Source organism: Meles meles, chromosome 10 (assembly GCF_922984935.1).
Source record: "Meles meles chromosome 10, mMelMel3.1 paternal haplotype, whole genome shotgun sequence".
Lineage (NCBI taxonomy): Eukaryota > Metazoa > Chordata > Mammalia > Carnivora > Mustelidae > Meles > Meles meles.
The window spans coordinates 46,534,866-46,556,438 of NC_060075.1; the positions used below are offsets into that span (position 1 = coordinate 46,534,866).

At 52.3% G+C, this 21,573-nt stretch overlaps 1 protein-coding gene across 2 annotated transcripts in view; it reads right to left on the minus strand.

Annotated features, from left to right (window-relative positions):
- The window catches only part of MINDY4 (MINDY lysine 48 deubiquitinase 4), a 101,740-nt gene that overhangs the window by 35,137 nt on the left and 45,030 nt on the right, over nt 1-21,573 (minus strand). For both annotated transcript variants that reach the window (XM_046019945.1, XM_046019946.1), the window contains exons 6-12: nt 21,181-21,239; nt 15,736-15,842; nt 13,128-13,244; nt 11,584-11,672; nt 3,370-3,471; nt 1,718-1,781; nt 595-660 (exon numbers count right to left, since the gene is read on the minus strand). In XM_046019945.1, the coding sequence (XP_045875901.1) occupies nt 595-660; nt 1,718-1,781; nt 3,370-3,471; nt 11,584-11,672; nt 13,128-13,244; nt 15,736-15,842; nt 21,181-21,239 (604 nt within the window). The remainder of the gene's footprint in view (nt 1-594; nt 661-1,717; nt 1,782-3,369; nt 3,472-11,583; nt 11,673-13,127; nt 13,245-15,735; nt 15,843-21,180; nt 21,240-21,573) is intronic.

The window sequence follows — 21,573 nt, forward strand, 5'->3', positions numbered from 1 at the left end:
CGGGCCTTGGCTCAGGCTGCACCCTGCCTCTGCAGTGCATCCCCCTCATTTCCACGTGTCCACAGTTAACCAGTCTCAAGGGGGCCTTGAATAATAATGGTGATCATAACATCAACAACAGAAGCTAAAATCAGTGACAACATCGAGCCTGGTGCACTAGTTCCATAACTGTTGTTATCAGCCCCATTTTACAGATGAGGAAACTGAGGTATAGGGGACTAAAGAAGTTGCGCCAGATTACTGAGCTAGTATGTAAGGGGCGAAACCTAGATTCAAACCCAGGAAGAAGGCTCCAGAGATCATATCCTTTACCATGGAGCCTTCAACTCCCTCCTCCACAAAGCCAGCCAGGCTACAGCCCTTCTCTGAACCCCCATGGCACTCTGTGCTGTTCAGGCCCTGGACGCGTCCCGCCCCATCTCACAGCAAGCAGTGGGGGCACAGATCCCCTCCAGCAGACAGGGTGCTGGAGGACCCAGTCAGCCACCCAGGGCACCAAGCAAGTTCCTGTACCCAGCAGGGTCCCCATCAAAGAAAGCAGATGGCTTAACAACACACCGTGCACCCCCCTCCCCAATAAACCACTGTTCATACCTGATGAATGCTTTGTTGGAGAAAAGTCACCAACTCCTCATAGCAGGTCAAACCATGCAGTGTGAGCTGAGGAAACACAAACGCATGGCGTGAGTTGCCCAAGCCCCACAGACAGTTCCAGGTCCTGCCCTGGCTTCGGTAGCTACAAGACCTCAAGTGGGAATGTCCCTCCGGTCACAGTGGCATCCTGGAGAACCAGAGCAATGAGGCACCCCCATGCCTGCGTGCGACTTAAAAGGCGGACAGGGCCCAGCTGGAGTCTCCAGGTCAAGTCTGCCCCGCCAGCTGCACCAGGCCTACGGAGCCCAGGAAGGGAGACACTGGGGAGCTCAAGCTTGGCTGCACCCCTGCGGGCCAGTCACAGATATCTGAGAAGCACCTAGGGGCACAGGGGGAATGGGGCAGGCATCCCATCCAACTGGCCACTGCAGGGGCCGCTCTGAGCCTGGCAGGCAGTGTCCTGAGTTCAGTGGGAAGCCGTGGGTCTCAGTCTCCTTTGCTTTCTCAGGCAACTCAGGAAAAAAACCACTTGTAGACAAAACACCCAAGCAGGTATGGCCCCTATTTAGGATCCCAGGGCCACAGGTGCCCAAACTTAGGTCAAAGGAAACAAACCAGGTCCAACAAAAGTCCTCTGTGAAGAGGGGGCACATCTGTGGAAAATGTCACGGTGTCTATACCCTCATGTCTCCCATTTCTTTCCCTTACTTGGTCATACCAGGTCTGGTTTCATGGCTGGTGCTCTGTTCCCCACCCTCTAACTCCCCCTCCATCTCCATGCCACCCCCTGCCCTCTCACGACCCCAGCGAGGGTGCTAAGGAGACACAGAGGGACAGAAACGGCTGTGGTTTGGCCAGAACGCATCCGGCATGGCCCGCTCATCTCTGTACAGTCTCCACATGACAGGGTGCCCATCAGCCTTTTGGCCCCAAGGGCAGTTCTGGCGAGCATCCCCCTACCCAGAGCCTGGCACCCACCCCAATCCCAGGTGGAGGATCCGCTAGCCTGGGCTGCAGGGAGGACTGGCCCGTCCCCAGCTGAGGGAGGATTTACTTATATATGAAAGGAGACCGTCCCCAAACAAAGCCAAAGGTTGCGTGATAATTTTCCAGAAAGCCGTACTGTTTCTAAGACTCCATCTGCTTTGTATTTCCCTGTTGGACTGAACTGCTGTGTTCCCGAAGCCCTAAAAAGGAAAGGGAGATGCATGAGTCCTCTGTGTGGAAAGAAGACATGCCCTTGAGCCAGGGGGAAACCACATGTGCCATTAACTGAGGACAAATCAAAAGGGGGCTCCGGAGGAAAGAACAGGACCAAGGGTTTCTCGTTTCTCCCCCGCTTTGAACTCACCCACTGGGGTGGGCCCAGAGGATGTCGCGAGTGGGGGTGGGAAAAGGAATGGAAAAAAGATGGCAGAAGGAGAGCTCAGGGTAACCAAACCCACGTCCTGGCACTAGCGAGCTTGCCTCTCACCCACAACCGACGGACTTCCAGACGGAGGAATGCTGACTTGCCCTTCGCTTTCAGGGCCCTGAGGAATTCCAGCCTCCAGCCTAAGGCTCCCCACCCTGACCCCATCAGCGTCTGTTTACACCATACATGCCCCGTGAGGCAGGCACCAGAAGCGGGGTTTGGGTGTGGGGCCCGCGGGACCATTAGCCTGCCGCGTAGGCTGGGAGCAGCTGCTGCCTCTCTCGGGCCTTCTGTCGGCTTATCTGTCAAACGGGGGGAAACGGAATTTTTGCCCCATTTGCTTTCAGGGCTGCCACGCGGATCCTAAGGGCCGGGGTTAATGCGTAGTAACGTATTCGCTGGAACACGGGTACCGAGGACAAGCACTCCATGGGAACAGTAACAATAGTACCTAACACTGACACTTAGTATATGCCGACATGGTCCTAAGCCCTTCATGTTTATCATTAATTACTTACAGTTTACTTATATGGACAAATGATTTAAATGGATAGATAATACCATCATTTATTGTACATAATTTACTTATAGTGACTCATTTAATTCTCACAGTCACTCTACCAGATAATCCTTACTTATCTGGTATTTTCCAGAGGAGTAAACAGATGAAGCACAGAGAGGCTGAGTCAACTGCCCAAGATCACACAGCTAATAAACACAGTTAATAAACAATAGCCTCTGGAGCCCCTTCTCTTAAGCTCTATGCTCTACTGACCATTCTACCCCAGCAGAGTGTAGTCTTTGGCCCCAAAAGGCACCCCTTTTACTAAAGCTTAGCCACGGGCCTGGGATGAAGTGATGCCTCCACTCGGAAGGGATGGACTGAAGAGCTGGCAAACCACCCACGTGGATTACATGGGTGGTATCCTCCACCTGCAGTCACACAGAGGCAGCAGGGGACATCTCTTCCTCCAAGGAACGGGGTTCCAAGCGACAAAGGGAAAGGGAGCATGCTTTGGGGACCAATCGAGTGGTAGGAAGCAGAGGGTGACTGGTTTCTGAGAGGTCTGTTGTTTTCTCAGATGGGATGTGTCTCCCAAGGTTCCCAGGGAGGAAGGCCAGGCAGACACGCCCCCCACCCCCCCCAGGCAGAAAGGAAACTGGAGCTGCATGGAGGCCCCTCCAGGACTCTCTATGGGCAGGGAGGCCTCCCTGGGCTCGTGCTGGCTGGCGTCTGGGAGGACACACAGACAAGCTGGGTGGGCAGACGATTCCAAGGGCAGGAGAGCACACAGCCGGCTTGCCTGCAGCTGGGCCACCGCCCGAGTGCAGCCCCGTGCACAGCTCTGGGAAGCACTCACAGTGTGACCACGGCTCTTTCCCGGCCCCCAGCCCGCCACACGATGTCCGCGATGGCCAGGGCAAGGCAGTGACTCCTGCGGGCATTGGAAGGCTGCAGTTGCCTGAGGAGGAAAAGGAGACTATGTTTATGCCTGTGGGGACACAAGCCACAAGGGATGAGGCAGCCCTGTAGCAGATGGCCTATTCTTTCCTCTGCCACGCAGAGAGGGCTCTGCAGCCCAGGGACTCCATCCAGCAGGGCCTCCTCCAATGAGAGCCAAGGAAGAGCCCTGATGGAGAGGCCCTGGGTGGGGCTGGAGGAGAAGCAGGTCAAGGAACTGGCCCTGGGCAAGCAGAGGGGATCCTGGAGGCTTGGCAGGGCCGTAAGCTCTGACGGAGCCCAGGAGGCCATGCTGAATGGGCTCGGGAGCTCCTGCCACCCCAAGGAAAGTAAGCCATCCCAGCCAAATGTCTGGTACCGCCCTGACCCACCCTTGGCCACTCCCAGCATCCGGGCCCCCGGAGACAGCGGCTGGACAAGCAGGTGCCCTTAACTCCCACGAGCCACAGGAAATGATGGGAAAGCACCCGGTCTTCCTAGATACAGGTTGTTGGATGCAGGAAAGGGAGGATCCAGGGTGATCTCTGGGGGTTTAGTGGGTGCACAGTGGGGCCGCCCACTGAAATGAGGAACACAGAGCAGAGAGGAGGACTGGGGGAGCAACTGGAGGTACAGGCAGGACCCTCTAGCTGAAGCTATCTGACACATGGAAAGCCCAGGAGAGCATTGGGGCTGAGGACGGGGTTATGCCCCACCGGCATGTGAGGAGCCCTTGGCCCTTTGGGGGTTGAGATTTCCCAGACGGAGGTTGAGGAAGGGCAGAGGTGGCAGCCAAGGATGAAACCCCACAGGACTCTGGTATACCAGGGACACAGAGGAAGGCAGGAAGGGGCATGGCAGTAGGGAGATGGTGCTATTACATAATCCTAGGAGCAAATGAGCTTTGAGCAAAACAGGCAGTCAGCAATGTCAAAAACAGCAGAGAGATGCCTTATGATGAAAATGGTAACACAGAAGCCCTGGTGCATGAAATGAGCAACAGACTAGAACAGGCAACAGCCTGATAGAGACGCTCCCTTCAGTTTCACCTTTCCAGGGCTCTGAAAGCAGTAGTTCTTGTCCACCGCTGGAGTCTGAATTTTTTCTAAGTTCTTAGGAAAATTAAACTCTTACAAAAGCAGTCTGAGTGTTAGAATCTTCCTAACCATGATGCCATGATGAAGACCCTGCTGGGGCTCAAAGGAATACACAGCGGGGTGGGGGGCAAGGGGTGGGGGTGGGGGGTTTATGTTTTCAGTGGCCCACTAACACCTGAGCTCCATGCTGAGCTGTGCAGGGGAGAAAGAAAACTGGAGCAACGGGGACCAGGAGACCAGGGACACAGGTCATTCCCCAGTGCCTAAGACACACAGCCAGTGGTCTATATCCAGGCTGACCAGTGCCCTTAAAATGGGAGGCAAATGGCAGAGCCATCCCTCAGTTTCCCCTTCCATAAACTGGAGACGACACTAACACCTCCCCCCCCGTAGCACTGGGAGCTTTAAACAAGGTGATATGCATATGGGCTGTGGTCACAGGATGAATGATCAATAATGGATACCTATCACTGCTGTTTTTATGGAAACATCACGTCCCCGCGTTGGCTGTGGTGACAGGAAGGTGACCCCCAACCATCTGGTGTGAAAGTGACAACAAGCCCCTGACACCAGGTCATCCTTCAAACCTAATGAGACAAACAGCAAGTCCTCAACCACTTGAAAAATGAAATGGCAGCCTGCCTGCTACTTGTGCAGCTTCTGGAAGCCTGCCATGCTCCCCGAGGAAATGGTTACCACACCATCACTGAACTGGGCAGCCTGGGCTGTGGGGAGATCACTGGTCAGGGTCACCATCAACTATGAAAACAAAGGTGAGGAAATGTTGTGCTGGGTTTCCGGAGAGGTGATGCCAAGGACAGAGAGAGGCCTGCAAAGCAGGGCTTGTCAGACAAAGGAGAAAGGATTGGACATTTATCCCCTTGGATTCAGAACCTATGAAAGTTGACTTCATCATCCCCACAGCTCCTGTTTCCTGCCCTGCCTCCACCCAGGTGACCGTCACATCCTGTCAAACACATCTCCTTGCCCATCCCCTTCCTGCCCCCTGCCCGGGACCGGTGTGCCCTGCTCCCCAGCTGAGTTGTTCCAGCCAGGGCCTCACCAGCATTTCTGCTCCGTCTTGTCCCTGTGGGCTCTTCCTACAATACAGGGGTGACCAGGGTACTCCCCAGTTACAACCCTTGCCGTGGCCAGGAGTTGTGCAAACTCCTGTCTGGACTGTAACCTCTGCCTAGAACATGTATGTTGGGAAACCTGCAGACATGGACCCAAGAGGTCACCTTTCACACAACCACTGTGTTCTACGCTAAGCAAGTCATGTGTCTGAATGAAATCTTCTCAGTGTAGTCACAAATAAGATCTGAAAAGCCGACATATACTGAGTACCTATCATGGGCCAGGCACTGTTAGAAATACTTCACATGTATTATTTCGTTAGCCATTGAAGCTACCCTAGAAAGGCGGTAGTATTGTTGCTTTTAAATGGGGAATCTGAGGCACAGAGCAGAGCCCAAGAGATTCACCCAAGGTCACACAGTAAAGTTAGAAAAATTAAAACAGCACTGAGGGAGGAAGGAGGACTTAGGGAACTGGAATCAACTGTCTGGAGCTCTTGGCTGTAGGACCCAGCAACCCTCTGTCTTCAAGCCCATCTCTTGGGTGCTGTCCAACACTATTAAGAGACCTGGCTCTTTAGTCCGGCCCGTGTCTTTCTGATCTCACAGATTGGTTAGAGACCCTCTGAACCTCTGCATTTCTACACATAGTCTTCATTCTTTTCACTGGCTTCCATTTAGAAAAACTTCAAGTGTCTCCATCCTTCCCTGGGCCCCAGTCTGCCATCTTTCCGGAAGACACAATGGAAAAGTGCAGCAGTCGGGGCTGCGTTTGGTTCCTGGCTCCCAGGCCTCAGGGAAGCCCCTTGCCCTCACTGGCCTTCGTCTTCCCACACAGATGTGGACACTGGCCCATGTGCCCCCAAGCATCATTCCAGCATTGCCCTTTCTGCCATTTTGCTGGTCGCAGGGTAGACAGGGCTGTCCTTGCAGACGACGAGAGGAAGGGGGCGCTGTGGTGATCACGCAGCGTCCAGCCTCACCAACAAACTCCCTGCTTTCACCTACAAAACCTCAATGACAAGGGTGGCTCCTGTGTTGCTTTCATCGGAGGTGAGGGGACAACGTCCTTGTCTGTGACTCTTCTAGGCCTGCAGGGGAGTAAGACTCATTGTCTCTTCCCAAAGCTGCCAGCACAACCCCTCCTCGTGGGGAAAAGGGGAAAAACACGGAGTCCTGACGCCTGGCTCTGTCCTTCCTGACCGAGGAGAGGCCAGCTGCCGGCCTGATGGAGTGGGTCCTGATGAAGCCAGACAGGCCCACAGAAAAAAACATCATCCCTGCCAAGAGGCCTTTATTTCGGCATGACTTCCCTGGAGGGCGCAGTCAATCCCCCACGCTGCTTTCACAGAATCGCTCCCCATCGGTGGTGGGCGGAAGGCGTGAGGAGGGGCCCCACCACCAGCCCCAGCGTGGGAAGGCCCACAGGTCCTTCAGAGGCCCCCGTGGGGCCCAGAGTTGGGCAGCAGCAGATGCTGCGTGGTGTGGGGGGCCACGCCACGGTGGTGTTCCTGAAGAGGAAAGGGGAGTCACCTGCTTTTTTTTTTTTTTTTAATTAAATTGGGTCATTTCTGAAATCCTGGAATTTCAGAGTCAAAAGGAAGTACTAAAGCCTGGAACCCAGCTCAGCACACAGCCCCCAGGCAGAAAGGTCAACAGCCCACCCACCAGTATTCAAATTGTATGAATAAATCAATGGGCACGAAGAGGGGCTCCTACGGAGCTGTCACCCTTTGCTCACGAGAGCTGTTTGCTGTATTACTCTTCGTACTTCTGTATGAAGTTCTTCCAAATTAGGGAATGGCAGGGGGAGGGGGGGGGGTTGTGTGCTGGAAGGCCTCTGTAAAACACAGAGCCGCACCTTGGTCACTGAGAGTCTGTCTGAGGATCCGGCACTCGAGTGTTCCAGACACACACCAGCAGCCTCGTGGGCCCAGCCCCTCCTGACCTCTCTGGCTCTCCTGTTGCTCAGAGTCTCTTCTGGGGCACAGCTGAAGATGCCATGAGTGACACCGAGTGAGCACCATGCCTCTCTGAGCCTCGGTTTCCCCACATGGTCCCACCCACTTGCACAGCCCTTGTGACTTATGAAGGATTGTGTCTGCATTTCCTTGTTGAGTCTAACTTAGGCAAGACAGAGATTCACCAGTGGAGAAGGTGAGGCCTAGCAGCCCAGGTCTCCAGACCCAGCACTGCAGGGCCACCGCCACCAAGCAGCAACCCAGACTCAGCGCTCCTTTCTCTCCTCTGCTGCCAGCCCTGGGCAACAGCCCCTTGCTCCCCTGGGCTTTGTTTGACCCAAGTCCTAGCCTGAAGACAGAAGAAGTCTCTCCTTCCAGCCCGAATTGCCCTCCAGCCCCTGAGGCAGGCTGTAACCTTAGCAAAGGTTCCCCCAGTCCCATGGCAGGGGAAGTGAGAGAAAGAAACACAGGACTGTAAGTGTGTGTGTGTGTGTAGGCATATGGTGCCCCTTGCCCGTAGCCCATCACCACTGAGACCTCCCCCAGCTTGTCCCCCTCTGAGCTACCTCTTCCCTAGCCCCTGCCAGAGCCCCAGTGGATGGAAGCAAAAAGCCTGCCCACTCAGCCTGTGTGGAGATGAGCCCTGGTAGAGAGCGGCAGGACTTACAAGGAACACCCACAGTTGTGGGGTTCCCAAGAAAACTGAGGTAACTCTTCTGCAGCATGAATCCTTCCATGCTTCCAGGAGGAGGGGGTCCTGGCCAGCAGGCCAAGTTCCCTGTTTACTCCACACAGACCTCTTCAGGCTGAGCCAGGCAGCTAGACTTGGGCTCCTTCCCACCTGGCACACCCCTACATATACACCCCAAGCAGCTCCTTCTTCCGCCTTCTCCCTCTGCCTACCCACCACTGCCCCTAGGACCCAGCCCAGACCCAGCAGCCAGCCACCAAGGGCCTTCGATCTAGGCTGGTCCTGACTTGTCTCTCAGAGTCCCAGCTGATGGGCAGCCCATGGGAGCCAAGGCTGCATTCCCTCACCCTCCTTCCCAGCAAAGACCTGATGGAACTCTCCATCTACTCATTGCATAAATAGACATCTGTCAGTGTTAACTGGGGCCTGAGGCCACACTTGGCCAGTGGCTGGCTCACAGATGGTGGGAAGTAGAGAGGACCTCACTTCCCACTGCTGACTGCTGACCCAGTGTTCTTTCTACCCAGAACCTGAGTTGCATCCCCAACCAGGATGGCTTTCTGCCGTCCAAGCCCTGGCTCCCCTCTCTGGTGTGGAGCGCAGAGCACTCCCCGGAGAATGTACGTGTGGATCCAGAGGCTGGAACATCCCCTCAGTCACGTGTAGGGTGGGTGACAAGAATCAAGCCTGCCTTGTGTGTGCCACAGGCAGAAACAGCCCTCCTGGAACCAACTTAAATACCTGATCCCAACCATTGGGAAACAATCGACAACTTCCCCCCAAATACAAAGACCAAGTTCAAAAGCAGCTCTGAATAAGAAGAGGGCTGAAATGAATTTTGAGACATCTCCCCCGAGGGCCAAGGCCAAGGCTTGACCCAAGCAGCTGGTAAGGCCCCGAGGCCCCTCTGGCAGCAGGGCCCTGACCCATTGGCCACCCCCAGTCTCATCCTGCCCCCCACCCCAAACCCAGCCCCGGCCACCCCAGGCAGCTCTCTGCTCCCCTCCCGACCCTGCTCTCACTGCCCTCAGGCCTCTCTCTGCACATGCTGTTCTCCTTACTGGAAACGCCATTCCCTCCCCTCCCTGTGAGTCTGGATAACTCATGCATTTGTGTATGTGTTCATTCAACAAAAATTCCGAGGGCCTCTTCTGTGGACTAGGCCCTGGGCTAGATGCCAGGGGCAGGCTATGAACCAGGCGGCCCAGGAAGGCCCCTGTTCTCATGGGGCTGGTGTTCCCAGGGGGTGGGGCAGTGGGGGTGTGACCATGGACAGGTAATGATGTCAGGGAACAAGGGCACCAAGGGGAGGCCTGGGAGCAGGCCTGGGATTCGTCTCCACTAGAGAAGGCCTCCCTGACGTCAAGGCCTCTGTGCGGTGAGGAGCTCTGGAAGAAGTCTGAGGGGTGTGCTGGGAGGGGGAAATTGAAAGAGGAATGAGCATGTATGTGAAGCCAACTGGGAGCCCTGATCTCCAGACCTCAGCACAATCCAAATATCACCCCTCCAATAGGCCTGCCTCCCCGCCTTCAGGTCTGGGGGAGCACTGAGCATCTGGCCTAACCCCTAGAGACTCCTATTTGCCTGGCTCCTATGCTCAATTGTAGCTGCTGTGAAGGCAAGGCCACGGCTATCCTCTGGAGCCCTGTATTCCCTCCCAGCACCTGCCAAGCCCTCCCGGCATGCTTCTATCCAGTGCAAGGAAGGCACATGGGCAGGCAGGTACTTGTGCACTCAGGGACAGTCCCTATACCCTCTGAGGGCAGCCAGAGGTCCCTCATTTAGCAAGTTCCACTCAGTTAGGAGCATTCCAGAACATCAGGCACTGTGCTGCCTCTCCAGGAGAATCGACAGCAGGGTCTCTGCCTGCACTGTGGGCAGCACTTGGTTGGCTGGCCTTTCAGAGGCCTGCACGGACAGGAGCAGTTATGTTTGGACTGGTAGGGGGTGGGCGGGTATAGAGGAGTACAAGAATGAGGTGAGGTCCTGCTGTGGAAATGTTAGGTCACTCTGCTCTTGTTATAGCTGGGCTATGCTGGTAATTAGCATCTTTGAGCTTGAGACAAAACACCTTGATGATTACTTTGTAATTAGTTGTATTATTAGAGAAATTCTAAAATGCCAAGCATGAAAAGTTACCTAAGGCAAAATCCTCTAAGCTGATAAAAGATGTTTTATTTGTCCTGAACTTGGCAGGATAGCTGGGTATCCAGCATCCCTCCTAGGAATCTGAACATGGACAAATGGGGAATGGGCCTTGTTGCCTTAGAACACCTAAGCTTTCTTTTTCTTTTCTCTCTCTTTTTTTTTAAGGCACTGAAATGCATACATCAAAGAACAAGTCCCTTTCATTAAAATTCAGGAACTGGCAAAACTCAGCTATGATTTTAGAATCTGTTTAATCACAACCTTTGGGAGGAGAATGGAGGTCTTTACTAGGCAGGAGGACTCTTCTGGGGTGCTAGAAACATTTCTCTTACTTGATCTGGCCGATAGGTTGAGGGGTGCGGGATTTTGTAATAACTCAATGAGCAGAACACACAGGAGTCGTGTACTTTTCTGAGATGTGTACTTTTCTGTGTGCACGTTATTTCTCAACTAAGAAAGAGAGAAAGACAGAAAAGAACACATGGCAGTTCTGTAGGTCTGGGGGTAAGTGAGCACGAGCTAGTCACTGGGCACACAGGGAGATGAAAGAAGGCCATCCTCAAATTGGCCATCTAGCCCCCACCCTGGCCAGCACCTGACCAATCCTTCTATCTTAGCCCCTCAGTCCCTCAACCGCACAGAGCATTCTGCCTGCATGGAGATGTTCCAGAAAAGTCTGCGGAGTGAGTGAGAAGGAGAAGGAGGTGCCCATGTGCAAACACTTAATGTGTGAGGTGGAAAACAAATGGCCGAAGGGAGTGGAAGCAATGCACTGTGGGGCCGGCTGGAATGTGTGGTCGTGGCTGTTGGCAGAGGTGAGGTAACATGGGGAGGGAGGGGAGACCTGGCTTCAGTCGAAGGGTCAGTGGGTTGATGTGGGCGTGGATGGGACTTGGGCAGCTGCTGCGCTCAAATGCTGAGGAGGGGGCAGCCTTAGTTTCGATGCCATTCCCGCGGCGACTGGCACGTGGAACGGGACTTAGAGACAAATGCACGCAGGTCATTTAAACGGGGCAGCACTGACCCTGTGAGCCAGTCTGTATTTCCCTTTCCAGAAGACAGGAAGTATCAGGGAACACACACGCTTCCTTGCTTGTTTTTTCTGGACACTGAGGAGAAGCCTTGGGAAAGGAAATATTGCCAGAATGAGCGCTGACTTACCGAACGCAGTCAGCTTCACTATCTCCTTCAAACAGGAGTTTTTGTAGGACACAGGCTTGGACAGCTGCCAGAACACCGCAGGGACCCCCCTGCAAAGAAGGACATACATTAGTGCCAGTGAGGACCGACCCAAGGCCAAGTTGTTTGTTCCTCCAGAACCAGCCTCTGGCCACAGGTTAAGACAAAGGGCCACCAAGCCACTGCCTCTCAAACGCAGGCCTTTGATATGCCGAGTCCTTCTATAGAGCACTGAGGCTGCTCACAGAGAAGGGCTGACAAAGGCCCCAGTACCCAGCACCGGAGGAAGGACCAAGTCTGCATGTCTCACGGGAGGAAAGCAGGCCTTCATAACCAGTCGGCTGTAAAATCAAGTATGTCACCATAGGTCCCCAGTCATTCAAGGAAATGCTTCCAAGTCCACGGACTGAGGATGTCAATGGTTTACTCAGTCTTCAAGACCCATTCTAGGGGCACCTGGGTGGCTCAGTGGGTTAAAGCCTCTGCCTTCGGCTCAGGTCGTGATCCCAGGGTCGTGGGATTGAGCCCCACATCGGGCTCTCTACTCAGCAGGGAGCCTGCTTCCTCCTCTCTCTCTCTGCCTGCCTCTCTGCCTACTTGTGATCTCTGTCTGTCAAATAAGTAAATAAAATCTTTAAAAAAAAAAAAAAGACCCAAAAAAAAAAAAAAAAAAAAGACCCATCCTAAAGGCCTCTTCCACCAGGAAGCCTTCCATAACATCTCAAAAGCCCCTTCAACAGCTCCTGCTCATGGGAGCAATCTTTGCCCAGCTGTGGCCTGCCTTGGCACCCATTAGGTGTATCTTTGTCTTCCGGCCCCCCACGTTAGAGGAAGAAGTCTCCTTGAGGGGTTCACCTCGTTCAACAAGTACAAGGATTATCAGAGTAGCAGGCATGGGTACCCTTGAACTGGGGGTGGAAAAAGATGTGCTGAGCTTGGCCACACTAGGCACAGAGGCTAACGTAATGGTCTTGGGGTTCTTCCGCAGGCAGTGAGGGCCAAGGGGAGGCTCCTGGGGCTTGAGTAATGGAACCTCATTGGGCTGCTGGATTTAGAGTATCTTCGGGGCCTTAAAGTGTATGACCTGGGAAATGTGTATACACCATGCCCAAATCCTGCCCTCGTGCACCTACATTTCCCCGTCTCAGAACACGCCTCCTCCTCGTGCACTTCTTCTCAAAGCCTTCCCTTTATTCATGATGCCTCCTGCCTCAAGTGGCCTCTCTCCAGTCCTACCTGCAAAACCACTTCCCAGGACTCTGCCTGAGGATCCCTTCTGAGGTCCCCAACTGAACACAGGGCCTCCTTTTGCCCCTCTGAGAGAGGATTCTGGACACTGAGGAGAAGCCTTGGTAGGCGACGGGTCACATTCCCCAGTCTTGCTCTGCCAGCTCCAGGCCTGGGTGAGCACGCGGCAAACAGGGGGCTGGTCGACACGGGCTAGCTCAGCGAACTGCAGGACACCTGGCCCTCCCTGCGGCAGGCCCCCTGCAGCGACATCCTTAGGGAACCTAGAAGCGACCTGCCTTGTTCTGCACGATGCCGTATCTTAATGAGGCTTTGTCACTAAAGGAAAAACTCTGAAGTTTCCATTCCTCGTTGAAACAGCAAAAGCTGGAGCCGAACAGAAGGGCCTTTATGTCCTGTCAAAAGAAGAGAGAGTTTCATTAGATGTCTTAAAGGCAAACAGTAATGTGCCGCCCAGTGTCTGGACTCCCTCGGGAGCCGCTCCTGTGTTCTAGCTGAGCAGCCCATTTTCCACCAGGCTCATCGATTTTTCTTTTCATTTTTGCACACTCATTCTTCTAGTATTTGCAAAGAGAAAAACGTGATCCTGAGGGTCTTACCTCTGAAACATCCATAAACCAAACCAGCCTGTGGTGACCCACAGGCCCAACCAAGGCTTTGCAGGCTCCTTAGAGAAAACCTGAAACCTAAAACTGTAGTTTCAGAAGGGACCTTGGAGGTCCTCGACTATGCACTACAATCACCTGTAAGGGTGTAATAATCCTGAGGTTCAGGCCACGTGCCAGCCCAGCTAGATTAGAACCCCTCAGTGACAGACCCCAGGGGCTGTAATTTTAAAAGCTCTCCAGGCAATACCAATGTGCAACTACGTTGGAAAACTGGTGCCGTGAGGCAGGCTTAGCAACCTATAACCTATGGGCCAAATTTGGCCCCCAACGTATTTTGTAAATAAAGTTTTATTGAAACATATTGAAACATAACAATACCCACTGGCTTATATTTTCCCTGTGTTGGCAATGGCAGAGCTGAGCAGTGGCAACAGAGAGCCAAAAATGGACGATGTGTCCCTTTATAGAAAGTTTGCCAGTCCCTGCTCTAGTACCATCCCTTACTACATGTAAGAATCTCCTCTATGCCATCACCCACAAGTGGTCTCCCGTGAACTCAGCTTAAACCCCAACTACCCAGTGAAGGGGGTTCCCATTGCCTCTCGAGACAGCCCTCCATTTCTTCACAGCTCTGTCTTCTCTAAGCTTCTGGAAGATACTCATCTCACTGTTCATATCTCATAAGCCCAAGCTGCACCCTCCAGAGCCCGAGAAAGTACCAACCACTCCCCCTGACCAGCCCGGGAAGGCAGAGCCTCCCCTTGGATGCCCCCCCTCATTATGCCAGCTACCTCCTCTCTCCCACCATAACTTTACATCCAAGGTCTCAGAAGGCCAACACATGGGCTCTGTTGCCACATCTCCAGGTCAGATCTTTCCTACAGATTCAGATTACTTCCTTTCAGAATCAGTTCTTTTTTTATTTTTCATTTAGTCCAAGAAAGTCTTGGTGACAGATGCATTTGTCTACACGTCATCAAACGTGGGTTGGCAGCACACAGGAGAGAAGGCTGGATGAAATTGTCTGTCAGGGCTTTGTTTCCCTTCTTACATCCACAACAATCCATGTATTTGAACTGAGTTTTTCAAGAGTCTAGAAACCATAGGGACTGGAGTTTTCTGGCCAAAACCCGTGTCTGTTCTCTTAATATAGAACAGCTGCCAGCTAGGCACAGTGGGGTCACCAGGTCACAGAGTGGCAAGCCTAGAAGCCTGGGTGCTGTGGAGGCCGTGTGCCCTGGGCCCTCCTTTTCTCTGGATGGGCCTCAATTTTTTCAGCTGCTTTTGGAGATGCTGCTGCTGCTGGGTGGTCTAAATTTAGGGGTCTCAAAGGGCCCTTCCCAAAATAGGCGTGTTCACTGCAAAAAATCACAGCCCTGTGGATATAGAGAGCCTGAGCACTTATTCCCAGGCTTGAGGCCACGTAAAAGTGTCTGACCCCCCTCCAGCCCCCCTACCCTCCATGGTTTGAAAAGAAGGAAAAAATGGGAAGGGAGGAAGGGGAAGGGATAAAACTTTTAGAAAAATCTTTGACTTTTTTAATCTCTCTGCTGAGTAAATATTTATAGGTGGGAAGAAAAGAGGGTCAACAGTGTCCCTGAGCATTTTAGCTTTTCTTCCTGCATCCTGGCTCAAGAGCCAGTAGAAGACAGTGGGAGTGGCCTTCCATCCCCCAGCAACTGCTGGCCAAGGGGAGGGGTGAGGCCATCTGGCAGCTGATATGGTGAGGAATCCAGGGCATCCCTGCAGAGGAGGTTGACAAGGCCAGGAACCTGCTCCCTAAGTCCTATGACCTCAAGTCCCTCCAGGAGGCCACTGGTGTGAACCCAACAGTGCTGAGGAATTATTAACACCCACCTGTCCTCCCTCACTGCAGTCCAGCCTGAGCCCAGCTTGGGAGATGAGTGCTAAAGAGCCGGTCTAATGAGGATGGTTCTCTGCTGCCATCACAGCTCTGGAGGCACCCGTTGCATGTGTACGGAAGCAGCTCTGAGCCCAAAGAAGAACAAGACCCTGCAATGTCTGAATGGGAGGAGACAGTACCCTCACCCCTTCTGGGAGAAGACCAGGAGGCCCCTGACTCTCAGTTCAGGCTCTTCTCTGTCACACCCGAATTTCCACTTTAACCATGACCAAGACACAAGATGGATGAGGCCAGAAGGATCGAAGCCATCTCACCCATACCAATTCACACCAAGACAGCATCAATTCACACTGCCCCAATTCACACCAATTCAAATCAAGATGTATCAGTGCACAGTTTTAAGGGGACACCTACCTTGGCCACTGAGAGGTCGATCGGCTTTGACACTATTTGCAGCTTGAGCATCGATGGGACTGGAGACAGGATGACTTCTTCCTTTATCAATTCATCCTCCACATCCTCTGAAAGAACACCAGGGCATGTGAATCCCTTGTTATGACCCACGGAGAACAGAATAAGAAATCATTTGGGGCACCTGGGCAGCTCAGTAGGCTAAGTGTCTGACTCTTGGTTTCAGCTCAGGTCATGATTTTGAGGTTATGGGCTCAAGCCCCACATCAGGCCCCACACTCAGCAGGAGTCTGCTTGTCTCCCCCCCGCCCCTCCCCCAGCTCTCTAAATAAATAAAATCTTAAAAGAAAAAAAAAAAAAAAAGAATCATTTAACACCAAGGACATGGATGCGTTTGAATGAAAGGAGGGCTTCCCTATCTTCCACCTGCCTCTCCCCTTTGGGGCTCCCAGGTTTTCACCAGAGGGAAAAAAGGCAGAGTGAGGGCACTTGCTCCTTGTCACAGCCTGGTGCTGGTCCGCAGCACAAGGATGCTGGTGGGTGTGGTCTGGCTACTGGTCCACTAGAAAGTTCTGCCTGTGGACATGCAGTGAAACAAGAGCCTAGGGCTGAAGCCATGGAATCAGGCCCAGGAGAGCCTCAGTCAGACACCTTTCTTACAAAATGTGGGCATTCCGCACAAACCTATACCCCAGGCAAACATGAAGAGGGTGGGATTAGGAAAGAAAATGCTACCATTCCTGATAAAACAATAGTAACAGATTATCACTGTTTTGGCTTTCACTTACCAACCACTCGTACTTTAGCATCTAAGTCCTATAACAGCCTCATTTACAGATGAGAACTGAGTTTAGAGAAGTAAAAGGACCGGCCCGACATCCCGCAGATGGAAAAGTGGCAGAGACAGGATAAAACCCAGGCCAACGCCTAATCATTCTGCCATCCTGCCAGCCAGACCTCCCTCGACCTCCAGCCAGAAGGGACACTGAGTCAAATGCTACATAGAGTCTTTCTATAGCTGGAGCAATGGAGGCCCCGAGAGGGTCACAGCATGGTGCTGGCAGCCCCAGCCTGTGCCTTCCCAGCTGGCTAAGCCTCCCTCCCCCCAGCATACCCACGGCCGCAGCATTTATCAGAACACTCAGGAAGGACCCAAGTGAAAACAATCCGAGGTAATTACTCTGGCAAAGCTGAGCAGACCAGTCTCCAGAGAGCCTGTTGAATCTGTTTTTTCCTCATTTTCCCAAGATTAAACGATTATTTAAAAAGTACGCTATACTGCATAGAAATCAACATTACCTCCCATAATTCTGTACATCTGGGACATGTTATTGTCCCTGCCCCACACCTTCTGGAGATGCTATCCAAAGGCCAACATCCCCAGGACATATTCCTTATATCCCATTCTACAGTCTCCTTTTTTCCCCTGGGGGAGGACCAGGCACAGGATGAGGCCAACTCCCAGAGTCCCAGTCCACTGAAAAGAAAACCATTCCACCTTTAGGCTGAAAAAAATTTAAAAGTAAGTCTGGAATTGAAATGAGAATCTGAATTTAAATGAGAAATCTGAGTTAGGACCTCTGAAAAAGACACCCTGTGACCATGACCTTATAAAAGTACCCTGAAGAAACAACCCGATAGACTTTCCCTCAGCAATGTGCATGGGTCTTAAAAACATGGTGCTGGGCAGAGAAAGCAAGAATGCAAATGAGATAACAGAAGGCAATAAGATCGACAACCATGGCAAATACATACACACAAAACCCACGACACATTTTGCAAGAACACGCACAAGCAAACATATTGACTAAAGGTTCGGGAATGGTGGCTGGAGGAGAGGAAGGTCTTGGGAATGTGAGGGTGGGGCTAAAGGGAAATGAAAGAGAGGCAAGAGGAGGGAGGAGGAGGAGAAAGAGAAGGAAGAAGGTGGAGAAGGAAAGGGAGCAAGAAGGGAGGTAAAGAGAAGGAGGCCAATGGGCAGGCTTTGCAAAGATCAATACTGAGAATATTCCCTGGAGGAACAGAGATGTGTGATTTATTCAACCCTGGGGGCAGATGAGGCCCAGAACAGAAGGGAAGAGTAACCAGAGTGACTCTACCAGGCCTCAAGGGCTCCCTGCAATGCCCCAGTCCAGACTGTTTCCTGGAGGAACCCAAGGGGCAGTATTTAAGCCTATTTGGAGGCTTCTGTTTAGTCTGAGCTTGTCGGGGAGGGAACCGGGGCCAAAACGTGCTCTGCTTGGGGCTCTATGAAGTCAATCTAAGAATGAAAGCTGGGGGCCCAGGGGAAGCAAACCGGATGGAGCCCCCCAAGAGGAAACAGCCATCCTTGACTGCTGCCAGGAGGAAGTTGGCCCCTGTGCAGGGATCTGGTTCAGGACCACATAGCAGGCCTTGGGCCCAGATGTGGTGGGACCGCCATGTGAAGGAAAAACAAAGCACTCTAGAATGACATGTTGGCCAAGCAGACAAAACCATCTGCAAATGCCGGTGGTTTGAGGATGCTATTTTTAAGGCCCTGGTATAAGTATCTGGTTGAAAAAAAGCAAGGGAGTTTGTCTCCCATACCATTTTATTCACCCTTTGGAGGAAAACATACAGTAATACATAATAGAGGTCCGTACATGTCCTTCCCACTGACTGCAGATATCTTCCCTGGAAGTGCCCCCAACACCCCAGACTCAGGAATCTCAGCAGAGCACCCCTCCAGACTTCAGTTCCAATTACATATTCTCAGCATCTCCCCTCCTCCAGGGACCCAGGCTGAGACATCTGACCTGTCTCACAGACCATGGGGATCCAGCCTCCAGATCACTCTACCCCTAGGATGTCTCACACCTCGTCCACCCTCACTCCCACCACTATTCCAGGAATATGTCATTCTTTTTCTGTCTGTTCACTGAGCACTTCATTGGGCATCCATGATGGGCCCAGGGTTGTGTGGGACAGTGGGAAAGTGGAAGTCCAAAGATGTGTAAAACACCACCCTTGCCTTCAAGGAGCTCACTGCCTAGAGGGAGACACAGAACCCCAAGCAAATAATACAACACGAGTACTAAAACAGAGATTGTGTGGGGGTTTTAAGAGCAGAGGAGAAGAGGCAAATAGTTCTGCCTTAGAGGGTCAGAGATGCTTTCCATCAGAGCTAACTGTTGGAGCAGGGTCTTGAAACACCCAGAGGATTTTGCCAGACAGAACAGGGAACCAATCATATCTCTTCTAGATTATTCCAAGAGCCCCCTTACTGGTCTTCCAACATCCAGGCTCTTACCTCTACAATCTGTCCTCCACACATACCTAGAGGGAGCCCTAAACCCACAGAACTGCACACATTACTCACCAGCACAGAATCTTCAAGGGCTCTTTACTGGCTAATGATTTACAGTCAAGCTCGTTAGCGCAGCACTCAAGGTCATCCTGGCCCTGCCACACCCTTGTTCCCAGCCTCGGTTCCCCCTAACCCCACACCGTCCCCTATGGGCTAGTTGCCTCAAGCAATTCACTCTTTCTTACACTCCATGCCTTGCCCCCACAAGGCTTGTTGCCCATCTCTACCTGGCAAGACCTCCTCAACCTTCAGAGCCCAGTCTAAATAACTCCTCACTATGGAAACTTCTGGAACCCACCATAGAACTCAGCTTATACATCTCTTGAAGCAGCGATGCACTGAGAACCATCCTCTAAATGTATGTGTTCTATCAGCGGACACCTCTCTTCCTCTGTCCCACGCAGCCCAGCCCTTCAAAAAAGCAAGGCCACTTTTAATTCACCTTGATATACTTTCTTTTTTTTTTTTTTTTTTTTAAAGATTTATTTATTTGACAGATAGAGATTACAAGTAGGCAGAGAGGCAGGCAGAGAGAGAGAGAGGAGGAAGCAGGCTCCCAGCCAAGCAGAGAGCCCGATGCGGGGCTCGATCCCAGGACCCTGGGATCATGACCTGAGCTGAAGGCAGAGGCTTTAACCCGCTGAGCCACCCAGGCGCCCCCACCTTGATATACTTTCAACAGCCTCATCTATGCCCTGGCAAATAATTGCTAATGAAAGTTTGCTGAGCTGAACCAAAGGAAAATGAATTGGGGTAGGGAAGAAAATGCTGGTCCTCTAACCAAATTTTATTCCCTGTCTCTGCCTTACCCCAAAGCTTCTCCTTCTCTTTCTCTTGATGACTGGTTTCTGTGATCTTCTACCTTTTATTTCCTTCCCCTTTTCTAAATCATCAGCTGAGTCACTAGCTAAGAGCGGCTGCCTCCCTCTGGAAAACACACACTTCAAACAACTGGGTTCTGAGAGAATTGCTAAAAGCCTTCCTTCCAATAGAAGTCCTCTGGGTTCTGAAGGCCAGGAAGTGCTTCGTTTTCTGTCCAGACAGGAGTGGCTCTCACTGGAACATCTCAAAGTGCAGTGCTTTACAGAAAGGTTTCAGAGGCCGGCGTGTGCTGGCTCTGGACCTCTGTGTCGCTGTGTGTGGGACTGTCCCTTCCTGTGCCGGCCGGGCCATCCCGACCGGCCACCATTCCAGCTCTATGGAACTGTTCCCTCTGAAGTGAGCTGCGCAGAACAAACCAACCCCTCCCTCATTCAGACAGAGGCCCCAGCCTTTCAACTCCATCAAAGCAAACTGTTGGGCCGCACTTCTCACATGAGTAACTTCTAAAGATCACGTGGAATTTTTTTCCTTCCATTTAAATGGGGTGCTTGAAAGGAGAGGAAAAGTATGTGAACGGCCTGGCAAGTAGATTGCTGGCTTCCGGAAGAAGAGCAAATGTCAACGGTACTCAGGCCTCATCCTTTCAAGTCTGGCCACTAGGTCACTGTCATCTGTTCTATGCCTGCTTTGCCAAGCCCCGCAAACACATCCATCTTCGGGGCCGAGAGAATCACAGAGGGGGAGATAAAAGACGGCTTCAAAACTAAAGAGTTCCAGACGGACATGTTCTCTGTCTTGACGAGGGAGAGCATTGACATGGATGTACACGCATGTGAAACTGCATGGAGCTGAGCACTTACGGTGTACACTTACACACTTACGGCATACACTTACACACTTTGTGCTATCTTGCGCCTCCATGATACGTTGATTGAGTTTTTTTAAAGGATGGTCTCCCCCAGGCAGAGCTGTCTTCTGGAGACCTTTGTAGGTTCTGAATAGCCCTAAGAGTCTCCAAATGCACAAGAGGCTTCTCTGCACTCCCCCAACTCGCCCCCCACGTGTGGGTCCAGAAATGCCCAGACTTCTTATAAGATTTCTCAAAGAGAGAAAGACGGAAGGCAGAAGAAGAGAGCAACCACAAAGAGGGAAGCCTTCACTACTCCCTGGGCCAGCCTCTCCTTCCTAAGGTCAGGTGGGAGGAAAGGAGCCCCCAGACCACCACCACCTTCCAGATGGAGCAAACAGAGCCCCGAGGACCCTGCCAGGCAGAACAGAGAGACAGCGGTGACACCTACCCAGTTGGAGGACACTCAGTTCGCCATCAGCCTTGTTGGACGCTGGCAACTGATTTTTCCTAGAACAAAAGAAAATGTCAATGTACTAGAGGAAAACGACACCAAGATACAAGCAGCAGAGAAGAATGCGGGGAGCACTGGATGGGGGTTCAGGGGATGGTTCTCTCCTGCCCCACCCTGCCACTCAGGCCTGCCTCACACAGTCACTCTCCCTCTCTGCGTCATGGGTGCCTTCACCGGATGGGACCAAAGGGCCAAACTGCAAGATGCTTTGCAATTCTGTGTTTTCACAGACACACACACAGATGCACACCAACCAATGCAGGTGGATAAACCCCGTAGTCTGATGCTTGCCAAGAACCAAATGCAAGTGTATCTTGCTGATGTCACTGT